At 39.4% G+C, this 19,857-nt stretch overlaps 1 protein-coding gene across 1 annotated transcript; it reads left to right on the top strand.

The window, feature by feature from the left end:
- Positions 1-11,997: 11,997 nt before the first annotated feature.
- Positions 11,998-13,497, top strand: Smp_180610 (hypothetical protein; the record flags this gene model as incomplete). Its single annotated transcript, XM_018790615.1, has 2 exons — positions 11,998-12,045; positions 13,390-13,497. The coding sequence occupies 2 exons, from the start codon at positions 11,998-12,000 to the stop codon at positions 13,495-13,497; spliced, it is 156 nt and encodes a 51-aa protein (XP_018646129.1).
- Positions 13,498-19,857: the final 6,360 nt, after the last annotated feature.

Below are 19,857 nucleotides of genomic sequence, written 5' to 3'. Positions count from 1 at the left end.
AATTGTGAGGTTCTCTTGACTTTTTAGGGTAGCTGTGAGCGTCCCTGAGAGAATGAGTCTAGTTGAGCAGTATCGATAGGTCCAGTGAGTTGCCTGTCTACTTCAACTAAGAAACTGAGGGAAAAGTATCTAATACAGCCGCAAAGTAGGAAAGTAAGGCAAAGTGAACTTAGAGTTTAATTTGGTCTATACATTTAAAGAGCCTATGATGTCAGAGTGGGACGCAGATGTGTTCCATCGTGCTAGATCAGTGCAAGCGATGGCTTGATAATGAGGTCTTACAATCGTATGCAATTCATCTGCTATGAGTATTTCTGAGGGAAGACTGTTCCATATCAATGCATGGTTGATGAGGAGGAAGTTTTCCCCAGTTTTTAATCTATGTTTCTCAACGTTTAAACGGTGAAGATTCTTTGTCTCGAAGGTCGCATTCAAGTTAGTCTTAGGGAATAACTATATAAATGTGGAATAAGTAAGCCTTTTGAGGATTTTGAAGTAGAGAGTCAAATTGAACCCACTACTTCCTTTCCAAAGGGGTTTTAGTCCTAAGATATGACATAGGGAACGATAGTCAGTGAGTGAGTCGGTTCTAAGTATTTTGCGGGTGAAATCTCGTTGTATTCCTTCCACATTACGTATATCAGATAGGCGTAAGTTGGAAAATAAGAACGAACAGTATTCAAGATAGGTTTTACACACGCTGTAAAAATGATTTTAGATGCATTTTGAAGGCAGTTACAAAGATTAAATTCTAGCAATTTTAGATGCTTTAGTGGAGATATGTTCAGATAAGTTAAGACTGTACTCCTAGGTCAGTTACTGATGTGAGTTTGGGTAGTGCGTTCTTGTTAAGTGTTGGTTATATTTTAAGAAACGTGTCTCCAATACATTTTGAGTTACAGTGTTCTTATGTCCGGTTCTGTTATTTAGTTAAGAATCAATGGGATGTCATCTGCGCCAGGACTTGAATTCGGCCTAAGTGTTTTGATGGCGTCGCATATATTACAAAGATCAAAGCTGATGTTACTTAGATTATTTTTACTGATGCACTTGATGTTAATGTCTTGGGCATAAAATTTATTCACTTAGCAGATCACAAGTATTTTATGAATATAGAAAATAAAGCCCTAGGTAATAAGAACCCAGAATTATCAATACTTCGGCTTTTTAAATCGCGTGCGAAGTCAAATTCTCTTGGCGTGACCAAATTCTTCATAGTTAACGGAAAAATTATTGATGACCCCGATATTATTTGCGAACAATTCAGTCAGCATTTCTCGCAGTGCTATAACACTAGAACTGAAAGCTGTATCAATACATTTCCAATGCTGACGTGCAGACACCTGTCGAAAATTGATTTCGTACCCTCCAACATCAAGCAGGCCATAACTGCCTTGAAAAAGTCCTATGACGGTGGACCTGACGGGATTCCCCCACCATTTGTGAAATATGGTACTAGAGAATTCCCATTATTTTGTTTAAAACTTTTCAACCTATCTATGGAATATGGGGCCTATCCATCTGTATGGAAAACATCTCTTATCACCCCCAGATTCAAAACCGGATCACGCAGTGATATTGTTAACTACAGACCAATTAATTTGACATCCGTGCTGTCAAGAACTATGGAAAAAATCATCCACAAACAGCTATTATCATTTTTGCTTTCGGCTAATCTGATCAGCCCATCCCAACACGGGTTTATGACCAAACGCTCATGCTTCACATCGCACCTGGAATTTTTTGATCAAATTACCCAGAGATGTTGGTCAGTCTGTGATAATTCTGTACTTCGACTTTAGTAAGGCCTTCGACAGCGTCTCACACAAACTTCTTCTTCTAAAACTCTCTTCATATGGAATACAGAATCCCCTTTTATCTTGGCTCAAGCCATTTTTAGAAGAACGTAGCCAAATTGTCCGCTTTGGATCTTGCTACTCCAAACCTGTGAATGTAGCCAGTGGGGTTATACAAGGAAGCGTAATTGGTCCATTACTATTTCTCCTTTTTACCAATGACGTTTGCTCCCTCTTTCAACATGGTAAACCTTTTCTTTTTGCCGATGATCTAAAAGTGGTTTATTCATTCTCATCTCCCACCAAAGAAAGCTATATTTCAACGGTAATCCAAGAAGAAATAAACAAGTTGTACGAATGGACTATTTTGTGGAATTTGCCACTTAATGTTGACAAAAGTGGATTTATTAACATTGGCTGTTGCCTTAACTTAAATCTGGCTATACAAAAACATACACTGAAGCCTCTCAACACTGTTCGTGACTTGGGTTTAAGATATAGCGACAGTTTGAACTTTTCTGAACACATTGCATCTCAAGTATCCAAAGCTAGAAAGCTCATCGGATTCATAATGATTAATTTCAATAATACCAAATCGAGATTATTATTATACAGAAAATGTATCTTACCAATTCTTGAATATGGTATTTTAGTTTACAGTAATTGCAGGCATGATGACCTGATTAAAATTGAAGGTGTTCAAAGAAGGTTCACCAAAGCTGTTTTGGTGTATTCTGACAACAAAGACTATCACCAAAGATGTCAACAACTCAAACTAGAACCTCTCTGGATCAGGCTTATCAAACTAAACCTTATCTTTCTCTACCGGCTTCTTAACGGTATTTCTTACTCTTCGCTATCTACCCCTTCATACTCTATGATACCGTCCCACAATCTACGCAATATGGAAAATATTCTAGCGATTCCGAAAACCCACACAAATTTACGCCAGAATTTTTTCGTTATTCACTACTCAACCATGTGGAATAGACTGCCAATGAACCTCCGATGCAGTGAAACTATAATCCGGTTCCGAAGTCTTCTTGATGATTTTCTTTCCGAAAGTGGATTGTGTCACCTATTGAATATTAACGTGCTTAACAATGATTTATACAAAAAAGGTCCGTCATCTATCTAACTGACTAAAAAGCAAAGTGAAACCTTTGAAACTTTTCATGTCTATTCTATTTCACTTTTATTCATCCTAATATATGAAGTCTGCTTATGTTCGTATTTATAATTATTACTGTTATTAATATCATTATTGGTCTTTCGACATTTTAGATATTCTTTTCATCTCTTCTTGTCCTTCTAAACATATTTTACTCCTAAACATCCAAAGTCTACAATTAAAAACAAAAAACCCTATGTTACACTTAAACAAATAATTTTTTTTTTAAATATTCTCAACATATATATAACATATAGAAATTTATATTTAATTATTCTTCGCAATTAATTATGACTATGATAGCATCATTCTAAATTATTATTATTGCACTAATGTTTATACTAATACCCGGTTTCACTCTGTATACTGTTACATAAATCTACACGTATTTATCCGTAAGGGTTTATTATTGTTGTTATTATTATTATTTTAAAATTATTCGTTCATCTCAAAAGTCTACACCCATTACACTATTATGATCATGGTTGGACCCTTTCACTATGTGTTCATTTCTTTTCTCTCTCCCTTTTTTTCCTTCTAAATAAATATTATTCTTAAGATTACGAAGCTTTGGATTGAGACAATAACTTGAGTTACGTTGAATTCAACTTATCAGATTCATTTTATCTTCACTATTTATATTCGCCTCATACATATTGATTATCTTTTGCACTTAATTGAGACTTTCATAGCATTACCCAAAACTATGTCTGCACAAACAAACACTTATTCTAACGTCATATCTTACCGCAATAATGAGTTATTTACTTATTAATTTATTCTGTTTTATTTTATTTTTATTACTCGTTTTGCTATACATACATAGTTGTTTATTCTTGTTCTGCGTTAAGATATTTATGTATTCCGCGACTCCTTTATTTCTATTTCCTTAGTTTCCTCCTTTCCTTCTTCAAAATCAATTCAAAATTCTTGCTAATTACTCAGAACCTGATTTATTATTACTACTATTACTATTCTATTATTAATATTTTATTTTCCTTTTCCTTCCTTTCTCAAACATGGCATATGTAATGTTAACATTATTGAAAATTGTGTATTATTGCATTTTTGAAGAAACCCGAAATGGTTTCTTCACAGCTTTTATGTACCCATAAGGTGTTTGTGAATAATAATAATAATATGACAGTTTGGTCATAGTACGTCACCCCATCGTACAGTCTGAAGCAAATACAGTGATCTGCCTTTTCGTACGCGCTTTTCAAGGAGACGACACAAGTATGGGGATTCAGATGCGGTAGTGAATGCAGTATATTCCCCTGCCTGTTTATGTATTTTATGCTGACTTTTCACGAAGACCCCCCCCAGACCCGAGGTTAGTCCTGTCAAAAAGGCCTTAACAACGCAAAATGTCGTAACAGACCTCTGCTATAATCTAACTCGTTTTCTCAGTATTCATCATAACAAGAGACTCTCCCAAACTACTCTAAGACTTTTGTGACAAAAAAGGTCTGTCTCTAGATCATGAGGGGCAGATAATCCCGATTGGTGCGGGTACCATAATAATTGTGGTAGGTCTTCTAGAAACTACAGAAAACCTTTCAGTTTCCCAAGTTTCAAACCTTTCGACACGAAAAACTATTCGGGTTACTGCCCAGCCGGCACAAGTTAACGGCAACAGTGGTTGTCGGATGTGACCGTCTGTTGTACATCACTGATATGGTGACGAACGTTCACTATCTTGTCAACACTGGAGCAGAATTTAGAGTTCTTCCTGCGGATCCTAACGACTGGGTGCGCGAAAAGGTATTCAACTTACAAGTAGCAAATGGGAAACCAATTTTGCCACATAGAGTAAACGATCTGTGTATTTTAACGTAGGTTTACATAAACCCGTCCGCTGGATTTTCGTTGTCGCAGGTGTTTCTGTGCCAATCATTGGTATATACCTGCTACAACATTATGATCTACCTATCGACACGGTAAACGGGGGTTGGTAGATGGAAATATTAATTTGTCTGTTTGTGTAGCTTTTTTTCTGGTTATAGTTTATTCATAGTCACTGCACAGGCAATTAATCGACCAAATACACCAACACGTACTCGATAAATACTCCGATCTGTACCAAATGCCACCAAAATCACTGTGTGTAGCCAACAATGTTACACATCACGGCTACAGGACCACCTGTATTCTCGAAGGCGCGCTTACTAGCTCTCTTAAAGCTGAGGTCGGGTAAAAACGGATTCGATCGCTTTGTAGACTTGGGAATTATTCAGCCATCAGACAGCCCATGGATATCTCCCTTGCACATGTTTTTTTCTTTTTTTTCGTTATTCATTTGGCGATACATACACAGTCGTCTATTCATGTTCTGTGTTATTGCATTTTCGACGAAACCCGAAATGGTTTCTTCACAACACTTATGTATTCACAAGGTTTTTGTGAATAGTTATTATATATATATATAATTAATGGTCAGGGCATCCGGCCTTTGAAAAGCAAAGTTTTGGCCATTCTGGATTACCCAGAACTGTTCAAAGTCAGGCAACTACGTACGTTCAACGGCCTAATAAGTTTCTAACGACGGTTCGTACCAAAATGCACGTCCATTATAAGACCTCCAACCGATCAGCTCTGTGGAAAGGCGAACTCCATCAATTCGGACGACATTGCAAGAAAAACACTTTACACAGTTGAAGAACTTATCCCGAAACAACGTCGCTTGCACAACAGAACATCAATGTGTAGACAACGGCTTGCTACCTTTGGTTTTCTTGTCGAGACAGTTGCAAGACACTGAATCGTGGTGTAGCACCTTCTGTGGGAACTCCTAGCTATGTACCGTGCTGAGTGGCACTTTGAATATTCTGTAGAAAGCCGAGAATTCATTCCACTTACCGACCACAAACCTCTCACGTCCATGAGCCTGTCTCCAAACACGCACCTTTCTCAAGAGACTCTACAATTAAACTACATTTCGCAGTTTAACTCATATATGCAACACATTCCTGGGGGGGGGGGAATTTAGTGGCACACTACTCGTCTCGTATAACTTCCTTGAACAGTTTCCAAGGAATCTACCTTCTTAAGCTCACTCATCTTTAAAAAGAAGACACTGATCTTCATCACGAGTTATCCTCGACAGCTCTGAAAACACGGATTAGATGGATGGGAGCAGGTAAGGAAACTTTACTTTGTGACACGTCTACAAGTAGAAATCGTCTAGTCGTGCTGAAACATTGTCGACGTGATGTCTTGAATACGTTGCACGAGCTTCCTCATCCAGGTGTTCGGGCTCATAGCAGAGCGATTTTGCTGTTCTGGTATGAATAAAAACGTGGAGGAGTGGGCACGCTCCTGCCTAAGCTGCCAGAAATCTAAGGTGACTAGATAAAACAAGTGTCCTTCGGGCTCATTCACAACTCCCAACGCTCGCTTCGACCACGTCCATCTGGATTTGGTAGGATCCTTACCAGATTCAAATGGGTACTCTAATGTCTTAACTTGTGCAGACCGTTTCATATAATGGCCAGAAGCAGTACCCATCAAGAATATTACTGCTGAAGCAGTGGACCCCGCCTTCGGTGGGTAGCAAAATTAGGCTGCCCTTGAACTATCTTTGATAATTACAATGATTTGAATTATAGTACAAACAAGGAATTCCAAATATAGTCCAATCTAAGTAGGCAGGACTAGGTAAGCACTAACGAACGTATTGATAATAATATATTCTCAAATAACAGTTTGTTACATGAGGCATGCAGGTTTACAGGCGAGATCAAATTGTTACAGAAGTTACAATTTTCACTGTAGAAAATTACTCAGCTGGGTTGATATTTTATAAGATATGAATGTAAATGGATTTCGTAAGAAACATGTCAATATCACACTTGGCACACTTTATGAAGGTGAGTAAGCTCGAAGAACAGAATCACTTTTAAGAAACTTTGGCGGACTTCCTAAGCATGACTCTTGTCAAACAGTTGGCACGACAAGAATAATAGACAATAAAACGGGAATAGTACTGAAGAGCACCCACAAGTGAAAGTAGTTCTGTAAGGTTTTTTAGAGATGGTGCATTTGTCAGTGGAGTTAGTCATTTCATGCCTGGTCTAAAACCGTTACCGTCAACTAGGTATCGAAGACATTCAAAACCAGATAAACAAAATGAACACCTATCGGGATTCGCCGTAATATTCTTCACAATTAAACAACTCAATAAAGCAATAAGTCTCTGTTCATGAACTATCTTATTAGAATCATGAACAATGAGATCATCTTGATAAACTTCAACACCTTCAAGATCACTGACTACCTTATTCATAACTTCCTGAAATATGGCTAGAGAACAACTTAGACCAAATGAAAGGAAGTTGTATTTGAACAGAACAAGAGGGGTGTTAATTGTTTTCAAAGTAGATGAAAATTATTCTCAAGGGATTTGAAGAAAAAGAATCTTTTAAGTCAACTTTCGAAAACACTTTAGAACCATGAAGTCGATTTGGAATATCTTCAACCCCCATGTCGTAACAATAGAAGTACCCTATGACGAGGACTGAATGGGTTCAATTATATTTTTCGCACACAAATCGTTCAATGTATTGTGTAGTGTTTCTCGAAGACCATAAGGAATTATTCGTCCTTTAAGAAAGGTTTTATAGGCTGAATTTTCATAATTCCACTGCACTTAGCACATGCAGCTATCAAATATTTAGGTAAAGCATAATAATTTTCTTAGGAAACTAGTAAAGACAACTCTACTTTGAGTCTTTTCCAATATTTTAAACCCAGTATTGACAGTGCTGTTTCGCTAACTAAAAATCCACAAGGCATGTATGAAGGATTATCATCTCTTATTAGCAATTCACGGCATCCCTGTATGGACAGTCTGTGTCCATTAGTCCCAAATATTGAGACTTCAGTGGGTCTGACCACATTAGGATCTAAAGATTTCAAGCTCTTGAATAAAACAATGGACTCTATACTACCTGTGTCTACAACGTAAGTTTGATCGACCCTGAGCTTGTATTTCATCATGAGGACTGAGCAAAGTATTAGGAATTTTCATCGACTGGATATCAAGATCATTCATTAGCATACTGAATAAAAAAATTTTATGATACAGGATGCAAAGGGAATTCGAGGTAAAGTTTGTGTCCTACGTGCAATAGTCGTTTAAATGTTCTGAAAATCTTACTCTTCTTCCAGAACGTGTTGTTTTATGTTTATTTTCCGACGTTGACGAAGTATCAAGGTGTGTGTCGACTGTCGTGTGGGGTACTACGAGTGTGGGAGCCGTGTCATTCGAATGTACCGAAGGAAAATCGACGTAGCTAGGGTTTCCTTCTAAGTACGCTGCTTTTAGCCGATCGATACTGATGCTATCGTTCGTGCCGTTCTTATCGACTACATAATACTTAGGTTCACGTTGAAGTTGCCATAGGTATTTGGTTATAAGCTTTAACCAAGTCGATTTTCGAAAAGACAGTTGTACCTTTCAAGGTAGCTGTCAAATCGTGGATGTGGGGCAACGGGTAACGATCGGGAATGGTTTTAGCATTCAGACGCCGATAATCACCATTTGGACGCCAATCATTACTGTCCTTTCTAGGGACCATGCGTTTCCGTCTATTAACCTTCGTGAGCGTGTGTCGATGAGTAGATTATGGTATTGTAACAGGTCTGTACCAATGATTGGCATAGAAACATCTGCAACCACGAAAATCCAGTGAATGGGTTTGCGTAAACCCACGTTAAGGTCAATGTACCTTTTACCATATGTGGCGATCGGTTTTCCATTCGCCGCCTGTAAGCTTAAAACAGACTCGTGAAGTCTGTCGTTGGAATTCGCTGGAAGAACGCTAACTTCTGTACCGGTGTCGACGAGGTAGCGAACTTTCGTTGAATGAATTTCCAACTGTTCCATCACAGGCTCCATAGCGACGCAATGTGATGGAGTATTTGAATTATTGTATGAACTAAGAGTTCCCGAAATAGCGGGATCCAAGTGGACAGGACTAGGTGAGCACTAACAAACGATTTGTATTTGGAGTTTGAAATCAAGTATTCATCAAGTACAAAGGATTCATTATTTCATACAAACACCACACTACACACCGTGAACGACAGCTTGAATCTGGGCTTTTCTGTTGTTTGACCACACTATTAGTAATAATACGATTCCGAACGACCGCCTACTACTCACAGTCAAACAGGTCGGTAGAACGCTTTCACCGACAGCTGAGAGCTTCACACTCAGCTGAAAACTTTCCACAGTGGATTGAAGCTATTTCACTCGTTTTACTTTGTTTCAACACTGCAGTGAAGCTGACACTGGATACACTTCAGCACAACTCATTAACGGGACGACACTGTGACTTCCAGTATAATTCATGGATCCTTCATTCTCTTCAATGATTATGTGCCTAAGCTCTTACACGAGCAAGCTTACGGACGCCATGAGTTCAATCAAGCCCGTTTCCTCTCGACTTCAGTCAACTGATGTTTTCGTTCAACCTGCATACAACATAGTTCACACGTTTTTGTACGTTGCGACTTATCACAACGACTTCTTGAAATGGTATACGAATGACTTTTCAAAGTCCTTCATCGTAAACTTAGGTATTGTGTCATTGCTAAAAACGGGACGAACGATGACGTCAGAGTTGACAGTCTTTAAGCTGCGTATTTAGAAGGGAACCCTGATAATACTTATTTTTCTCCCGTACACTCAAACGACACAATACCCCACCCGATAATCAATAATCAGGAAGAAACTCCGGTGACATCTGACAACAGGCCTAGACAACAGGTTGTGAAAGAAGGGTAGGGTTATTGGGACACTTTAAAGATCACCATGAGTAGGACACAGCATAACATTTTGTTTCATCTCGTTTGTTTGTATTGTTATGTCAAAAAACCAAAGGGAAACTGTGATATTTAGGAGTATTTTAATTATAGTACGAAATAGAAGTCCCAGAAATAACGCAGTTTAATCAAGAAGTACTAGATGAGCACGGACGAATGTATTGTATTTGGAATTTGAAACCAAGCGGTCATTAAGTAAAAAGAAATCATTGGTTCATATAAACACTACAGAAACATTATTTTTTCTCAAAAAAATCCGAAAAAGTCATTTTGAAAAAATTGTTTTTACTCCATCTCATGTTACCAATATGCTTCTATACAAGTTTGCCTTCCTACTTCCCCCCGTTTTGTGTCCTTACTCACGCACTAGCTCATTTCGACGTGCACGAACAATTCCCTTATTTTCTAGGACAAGCGGCAAAGATGAAATACACACGAAGAATACGATGAATAGACGTTTTCACTGTACATTCTTTTACTGCTATACTGTACTACATGGCCCCTTATATTAACAAAAGATGACCAGATTCTGCTGAATATAGCATGTTTTCAGAGGAGTGTTTACCAACTACAAGCTAGTTGGGTTTAAACTTCTGACTGACCACGTCTTAGGGTTATCACTACCCGACGGTGAGGGGGGTAGTGAGCTGTAGCGATAAATGAATCCCAAAAACAAGTAGTTCTGTAGGTTTTCGACGTTCATAATGACCTCAGTGGATTTACTTAGCACATCTAGCTGAGGGCGCTTGGTCGTGCATCCTCAATAGATCACGAGTGGGTACACTGTGCTGAGCATCCTTGGCCATCTTAGACAAAACACTTCTCGGAATATCGATAGCCTTCCAAATGTATCTTCGAACCTCTTCATTTCTGACTTCTGATTTGACTAAGTGGGTGTTATTATTTCTATTGTTTCTAACGACTTTATTCTATATTACATTTTTGGCACAATATAGAACTCTCAACAAAAAGTATTTTAACACGTTTTCTATTCTCAGTTCTTAATCAATCCTGACGATAAATATTGGGTGGTCGCTGATTATATGTTAGGAGTTCGGGAATCGACATCTGGATTATGTTTATTGTCTTCAATGCATACTGTCAACCACCACGATATCTCAGATTGTACATTTTGTAACTTGTATGGCGAAAGGTAGCAAGCTCATCATAAGTACGCCTGAGTAGTTTATGAGACTAAGGGAAATAAAAATGTATTGAGACAAACAAAAACAAGCAATTTGTTCAAATATCTAGATGGCAGGGACAGTCAACTCAGATATTCGAGCAGGCCGCTAGTTACGTGTAAATGCGTTGTCGAAATCCAAATACATGTAACATCTTTAACTCCACCGACCCTACATGAAACTCAATCAGTAGTTCCTTGGTTTGAAAAATAACGTTTTATGTGAGCCTGTTGGTCAGACTGCAAGAAGCCCCAACACTTGCGGCTTCGTTCGCAGATTTCCTGGCTGATAAAGAATTTTTTAATGAAGGAAAATTTGGGAGTACAAAGCCTTTATCGAACAATCAAAGGATGAAAGTCTCAAAAACGATGGTAATGTTACTCAATAATTGCCATACTACTGAAACACTAGTGAAAATTTAAAACTATTCGACAAACATGGTGAATTTGAGGTAGAAGTAATTACTTACAGCACTCTGGTGCCGAAATCCGAAACTTCGCATATCGAAATGTCCGGCTTATGAGGATGTGCAAATCAAGAAGAAAAGCGAGAACAAATGTAACGTTTGTCATCATTCAAAGTATCTGCATCTTTTTTAAATCTGGTCTACTCTACAAGGACGTAATGGTGAGCGGGTTTCGAATTCCTCACCAATGAGGTGTTGTGTTTGCAGTTTGGAGTTCCAAAATCCATCCAATTCTCTGATTTTTTGTGGCAACTGCAATACAATTGTACATCAGGGATGTTATGGTGTACAAAAACTAACTGGTGTTAATAACTGGTTTTGTAGGAAATGCGAGTCGCAAGTTCGCATGAGCAAAATCGTAAGACACAGTTATATGTAAACTTATTAATAGCGCTGTGATTTGTGCCCAATTAAGGATGGTGCATTTAAACGCAGCAATGGCGTTCGGTGTGGTAAGATTGGGCTTCATTCAGGATGTATTCCAAGATAGGTTGGGCCCATATCGTCTGCGCAATATATATACCTGAAGTATTTTTCACTGATCTTAGCACCATGGAGCTTATATCAGTTGAAAACGTAATGCCTGATAGGCTTGGTCGAGTAAGTAACATTACAAGCGTTTATACATTGACCGAATTTTCAGTTTCCTTGTGGAATCAAACCTGCTTAGCTGTTTAATCATATTAATAAAAAAACGAACTTGCAAAGTTCGTAAAATGTTCGCTTCTGTGGTGATAAACATGGGTTGTTTGTCATGTGGGAATTCAGTGTACAATTTTTTCGTATGTAGTATCATATACTAGTTGTTAATTAGTGAGTCTTATTGGAAATTCAGATCTGAATCACCCAAAGTATTTCTTAATACGACGATCCATAAGTAATTAATTTTTTCTTTAAATTCATTGAAATCCAAGCTTGAGATGTAATAACTGTCACATCACTTGTAGTCAACAAAAAGAATAGTAGCGGAAACTAAGAAAACTGAATTAACCCAGTATTTATATACGGCAAAAGTCCAACATAATGACGACCTTGATTAAACTAATCGGAATTAGGGCTGTCCCTTTATATCTATATTTATGTGATCAAGTGTTGGCATGCATATTTGTTACCATTTAGTTACTAATAATCTAACCCCACTTTCTATCCGAAAAATGTTATGTACTCGCTATGAAAAGAAATTAGCGTATTCATTCCATCTATTTTCAGCAACAGTAAGTATGAATGGATTGCGAGCCAAAGTTTCTGAGGGTTTGTGTTGCTATTCGGTTATTCAAACTTTAAAGTAAAACATAATCTGGTAAACTGTTGTTCCAATGTCTTCCCAACAGTCAATTCTAACAAAATTAGCCATTTGGTATGTTCATAAATAAAGAATTGCATTGTTTTGTTCCTTAAGACATAACATGTATTGTTTCAGGTAAAATTAGAGTATATTTATCAGAATAATGAAGATAGCTTCAAGATAGGGAATACTGTAGACCGGGGACGAAATTTGTTGAATTAACAGATCAACACAACTAGTTTGTAATAACTAGCCAAAATTTCTTGCACTTCAGAATTCTTAAAGTCAAAGATTTTAATTGTACGTTAATCATAAAATCGTCCAGAGTAAGGTAGTACTATTAAGATCTCTGAATGTTTATACTTTAACGAAATGAATATGTAGCCGATGATTTGTCATATCGCAACCACCACAATCGTTTCGGATTCACTTTCTTAAACTAGTTTCTCTGCTCGAAACCTTGAGTGTTATCTCAATTTTGCCATTCTTTTCAACTGTTTATGGGTTTATAACCAACCACACTACTATCACGGACAATATAAATCTCATTGGTTATGTTTCCGACAGGATACATTTTAAATAACTACTTAATCTCTATGGATACTGTTCATAGTTGATAATTGTTGTTGAAATTTCCTTCTAACTTTTATATTTTACAGTCGTGTATATTTTGTGAAAGAAATCAACGAAGCTCTCTAGCGAACTATGGAGCTTGTATCCAATGTGCATGGAAAAATTGCCGTTTACACTTTCATGTTTCTTGGTAAGCTTAAATTCTGTTTCTTTTGGGATTTTCGTTATTCCTCTTTTTTGTACTGTCAGTTAGACTATTCTATGGAAGCTACTCGTTAATCCACTTATGTTTTACCAGTTTTGAATGATCACATCCTTTTGGGTACTTTTCTGAAATCTAGTCCTCTTATTTATCAATGACTGTGATAGTTTGAATCTCTCTTAATGCATGCCTATAATGTTACTACATAAAATGTTGGAATAATAGTTTTTTGGTTTGACTTTAAAGCCGTAAACCTCTTAGAGTTCAACTTAATAATAAGAAAGTTGAGAATATCTTTCAGGGACAACTAGAGAAAGAGATAATCAACTGTGAAAATGATAATCACCTCAAGGTAGCTTTGTGTAGTATCCCAAAAGCTGCGAGAGCAGCAGTGATATCTACTAGTAACTTAAACCAAAAGGTTAGGAAAAATCAATGGATTTCGGCTGTTTACTGAACTGATAGTTCCTCGGAAACTCATCCCGTCTGGCTCCAAACACGGTGAGGAGCGGAGGCAGCTTAAACGTAGATTGTTAAAAAGCCTACGTAATGATCATGAGGAATGGTGCGTAGCAGGAGCAGAAAAATGGAAAAGGCAGTAGTGATAGATAACAGTATACAACTTCATACTTATCAAGGTGACAGGTATTAAGAACCTAGGTGTTAGCGAAACTATCTTGGTAAAGGATGAGGATATTATTCACTCTCACTCCAGGAGATTGAACTAATGGACAGATTACATGAGTAACAGGCCTATTATAACAAATTAAGTCTTAGTGTAGCTCTGTGATGTAAGTCCTCCAACTCTCGAGGTTGAAAAGGCTATAAGTAATCTAAAACGATGGAGAGCATCAGGGCTTAATGGTCCAGTTTTAGCAGTTAGGTCAACTAGGATTTTAGCTAGAATCTGGGAACTGGACGTAATCTTATCTGACTGGTCCCAGTCTATAAGAAAAGACAAAAATCCCCTTGCGATAAACACAAAGGAACCAGTTTGGCTAACATCGTGTCTAAAATATTAACCTCAATAATACTTCGATGTTTAACTAGGGTTTGTGAAAAGCAAACCCAAGAAGACCAGTCTGGTTTCAGACTTCGATGTGGATGCATAGACCAAATATTCACCTTTTGGTAGATTCTGGAACATGAACATACTTCTCAACGTCCGACTCCGTTGACCGTGAGGTTCTGTGGCAGTGTCTGTCGTTTAAAGGCGTCCCAAAGAAGTAGATTAACCTTGTACAGGCTCTCTACTCGAATACTGCTGGTCGAGTCAGAGGTAATGGCGAACTGTTATCAGAATTGGTTGCTTCAGGTGGTACTAGGTAAGGATGGGAAATGGATTGATGAGGTATTAAATCTCCACCAACTGAGGTGGTTGGGACGTGTTACGTATTTCCAACTACTGTCTACATCTACGATCGACGTTTTCGGGTGTAGGAGTGGTCGGAAAGGAAGCTAGTGGTGGCCAAAACAAAACATGGGATCAGTTCATGAAGTGACTGATAATTGGACTGAGCAATGTTAACAAGTGTAGCATAGACTATTGTCTGGTCGGAGTCCACGTGATTACCATAACTAATGGTTATGAACTTTGAATGACATTAGTGGAGATTGTTTGGAATGACGCAGATGTATCGGTTGTTTGTCTTCCGCCAGATTCCCGATTCGTCATAACGTTTTTTGTTTTTATATCACTCATTTATATTTTCTTCTCGAATCTTCAATGTTTAATCTTTTGTAATAGCAGTGATTCTGTTACTGCGTTTATTAGTGTGAGATTTGGCCTTACAATTTCATATATGTGTTAATAGTATGTGGTGACTTGAACCAATGTAGAAACGTACCGTGTTCTACTTTGTGATAAGCTGGTTGTCTGACGTTTAAGTTTTAACTATGGTTCTGGGAGTTCATACTTATAATTAAACTTATTTTCCATCTCTAGTTTCATTATTCCCGATGTTCAAAATATATGAACGTATTCTCTAATGAGTTTTGTGTTATGGGGGTTATTGGCTTGATAATAGGACGTATATTTGCTGTTGACTACACAAGGGAACTTTGAAAATGTCATAACTTGTAACTCACTTGATAAGCACTTTTCATGTAGATGAATTGATATTTGTTGAACTGCTTTTCTTCAGGTATGTTTGTCCCAAAATCTTTGGTAACGAAAATGATGAGTATATATACCGTAATGTCATAAACATTTGATTGGTAAATATATCTTAATTGAACACAACCAATCAGATAAAGTCGAAGTATTTCTGTTTGTCAGGTTCGGTCAATAAGAGTTGGGTGATTAGTTTCCACTGTTTCTTCCTCTAATATTAATTTGTATTAATTGTTGCTCTGATTGTTAGAAGGGGCACCAGCCTCGTGACTGGCGAAGAATCTTGACTTTCACTATGAGGCGTAATAATTGTTCTAAATGAAAGTCGTTCAACCCCCAGGGCCCCCAAATGCCCTGGTACAGCCGAGAGTGGGGAGGGCCCGCCCTCTCGAAATAGTATCACATACTATGAAGCTGGAATTTTTATGAGTAAGGCTATAAATCAGCAGTTTGAACATTCAAGTCTCCGCTGTTATGTTATTACTTAAAACTGTTTTCCACCTATCTCTAGTATTTGAATAATTCATAATAAGTACGGCTTAATCTCAATAATAGGAACCTGTAATTAATGAATAGGTATCCCTGTATTATATCCCGACCGTTGCTGCTACCTTGACGTGGTGGTCGGGCTTGCCTATCGTGATGATCCAATCGAGCTATGCTGGCTGGAACAATCGTTCCTCAAGGTCCTACCATGCCAGACAGGTCGGTTGAAGAGCGGTGAGACTAAAAGCAGCAATCCCAAGGTCCGAAGGCGAAGTCGTACTGCTGACTGTACAGAGGTGTGAAAGCAGTAAGGTGTTTCCTTCAGACAACCAGCATGACAGCGATGCTGCCTTCCCACAAGGAGGGGTGGGGTTAGAAAAGGTCGACCCTAAAAATGCACACCTCGCCTTATCCCACGGATTTCCGTCTCCGGCGGTAAGGTTTTTTTTGAAGAACGGAGCTAACACGTCAAAAACCCCCCACAAAAAGGCCGTGCGTGACCGGCCTCAAGCAGATGTCCCTTGGGCACTGCGGTCACGCTCCCAGGTCGTTAAGACCAACACTAATCCAACTTCTTTTTCAGGTCCCTCAAGAAATACCCTTCCACGGTGTGGGCAGCCGGGAAGTGATACTAGCCCTCATACCCTTAACTGCACACAAGACCAAGTTGGTCGCTTTCAAATCCTTCCTACACCTAATAACTCTGTTATCTCCTCGACTAACCCTTCCCATGTCCTTTTATCGCGTCGCACCGCTAGGGCAAACGATTCGAGTACACAGAACGTTATTCCTGGTCTCTTGAAACCACGCTCTAAACTACATATAGGAACTTTTAATGTCCGAACATTGTGCCAAATAGGACAACAGGCTTCCTTAGCTAGAACTCTAGAATCTTACACCATCGATGTGTGCTGCGTCTCCGAAACGCGCATACAAGATCCGAGTAGTGTCATTCATTTGACCGCACCTAATCAAAATAAAGTTTCATCTCGATACACGCTCCGTGTATCTGGAAGCCCTGACGCTGCTTCCCGTGGCCTCGCTGGAGTAGGTATAGCATTAAGTCCTAGGGCAGAACTAGCTCTTTTAGACTGGATCCCAGTAGACAGTCGTCTATGCGCTGTTCGACTAAACGGATCAGTAAGGACTCGGAAAGATAGGGAAATTCGTCGTTGCCTCTTCGTCGTCTCTGCCTACTCTCCCACTGACTGCAGCTCAGACGATATAAAAGATGAGTTCTACAGGAAACTTTCTGACCTTCTCCGAGAAGCTAGGCGTTCTGATGTAGTAATAGTAGCAGGTGACTTTAATGCTCAAGTAGGTAAACTAAGTGAAAGGGAAGGACACCTGGGTGGATCTTATGGTGTCATGGCGAAAAGAACAGATAATGGCGACCGTCTGTTGCAGCTATGCTCAGATAACCGCCTATTTCTTGCAAATACTAACTTTAAGCATAAGGAAAAACATCTTTTGACCTGGCGACCCCCGAATTCGTCCCAACGTTGGACCCAATTAGATCACATCGCTATCAGCCACCGATGGAGGGGCTCGATAGAAGACTGTCGCTCATTCTGGGGCACATGCTTAGATTCAGATCATGCTCTAGTGCGAGCACGTATCTATCTGCGTCTTACTGGACGTAGGAAAGACACTGCAGGGAAACCTCTAAGGGTTCTACTTAATGGTAGGCAAGCTAAGAATATATTTCAGGAACAACTAGAAAAACAGTTAGGCAGCCATGTAAGTTGTGTCCACCCCGAGGCAGCGTGGAATGACATCCGAAAAGCTGTGGAATCAGCAGTGATATCCGCTAATAAGGTAAACCATAACGTTAGGGAGAAACAATGGATCTCGGCAGCATCTACCGCACTGATAGATGCTCGTAAACTCATCCCACCTGGCTCTGAGCATAACGAAGAGCGGAGTCAACTTAAGCGCAGGCTTATAAGAAGTCTACGTAATGATCGTGAACAGTGGTGGGTAGCGAAAGCAAGAGAGATGGAAAAGGCAGCGGCAATAGGTAACAGTAGGCAGCTATTCAGACTCGTTAAAGAAACCGGTATTAGGAACCCGAATATCAGTGAAACCATCTCAGATAAAGATGGGCATATAATTCATTCTCAATCCAGGAGGTTGGATCGATGGGCAGAACACTTTAGGGATCAGTTCAACTGGCCTTCAGCCACACTTCAATTACCCACGATCCCCAGTCGTCCTGAATGGCAAATTGATGTAAGTCCTCCAACCCTCTGTGAGGTTGAAAAAGCTATAGGAAATCTGAAGCGAGGGAGAGCAGCAGGCCCTGACAGGTTGACCCCTGAGATTTTTAAGGATGGTGGTCCAGTACTAGCAGTGAGATTGACTGAGGTCTTAGGTAGAATCTGGGAACTGGACGTAATTCCATCTGACTGGTCCCAATCACTGATTGTGCCAGTTTATAAGAAAGGACAAAAGTCCTCTTGTGACAATCACAGAGGGATCAGTTTGACTAATATAGTGTCTAAAATATTAGCTTCAATAATACTAGGTCGCCTAACCAAAGCTCGTGAAGAGCAGACTAGAGAAAACCAAGCTGGTTTTCGACCTGGACGTGGTTGCATAGACCAGATATTCACCCTACGTCAGGTCCTAGAACATAGACACAAATTCAGACGTCCCACAATAGTAGTATTTCTTGACCTTAAGGCGGCATTTGACTCTGTTGATCGTGAGGTTCTATGGCACTGTTTGTCACTGAAAGGAGTACCAAAGAAGTACATTAACCTCATAAAGGCTCTCTACTCGAGCACAACTGGTCGAGTTAGAGCCTATGGCGAACTGTCATCAGAACTGATTACCACAAGTGGCGTTCGTCAGGGCTGTCCACTCTCCCCATTCTTGTTTAACTTTGTCATTGACTTACTTTTAGAGATAGCACTTTCATCAGCTAAACCTCCAGGAGTTGAACTTTTACCAGGAGACTCACTTGTCGACTTAGAATACGCCGACGACATAGTTTTACTCGGTGAAGACGCTGACAACATGCAGAGTCTTCTGACCACTATAAGCAACTATGCAGGCATGTTCGGAATGCGATTCTCTCCCTCGAAGTGCAAAATGTTACTTCAGGATTGGGTTGCATCGACACCTGAACTAATGATAGGGAGTGAAGTAGTTGAGCGTGTAGACCACTTCACTTATCTTGGAAGTCTCATCAGCCCTTGTGGTCTGGTATGTGACGAAATCTCAGCACGGATACAGAAGGCTCGTCTAGCTTTCGCCAACTTGCGTCATTTATGGCGTAGGCGAGATATCCGTCTAGCAACCAAAGGACGGGTTTACTGTGCAGCAGTTCGCTCCGTCCTACTCTATGGCAGTGAAACATGGCCAATAAGAGTAGAGGATATTCGTAGGCTACTAGTGTTCGATCATAGGTGTCTTCGAAGCATTGCTCGTATATCCTGGGACCACCGGGTAAGTAATGCAGTTATTAGGAAACGAGTACTAGGTAGGGATGGCAAATCGATTGATGAAGTAGTGAAACTTCATCAGTTGAGATGGCTGGGACATGTGTTACGTATGCCCGACCACCGACTGCCCCGACGTGCAATGTTTCATGGTGTAGGAGTAGGTTGGAAGAAAGCTAGGGGTGGCCAGACCAAAACGTGGCACAAATCAATGAAGTCACTGACAAGTGGACTGGGCCATGTTGGTAGGTGTAGACTACCTGGTTGGGATTCGCGAGATGACAGCAACCGATGGTTAGAGACCTTG

Source organism: Schistosoma mansoni (genome assembly GCF_000237925.1).
Source record: "Schistosoma mansoni, WGS project CABG00000000 data, supercontig 0049, strain Puerto Rico, whole genome shotgun sequence".
NCBI classification, from domain to species: domain Eukaryota; kingdom Metazoa; phylum Platyhelminthes; class Trematoda; order Strigeidida; family Schistosomatidae; genus Schistosoma; species Schistosoma mansoni.
Note: the sequence above shows the minus strand (reverse complement) of the source record. Positions and strands in the feature narration are given on the sequence as shown.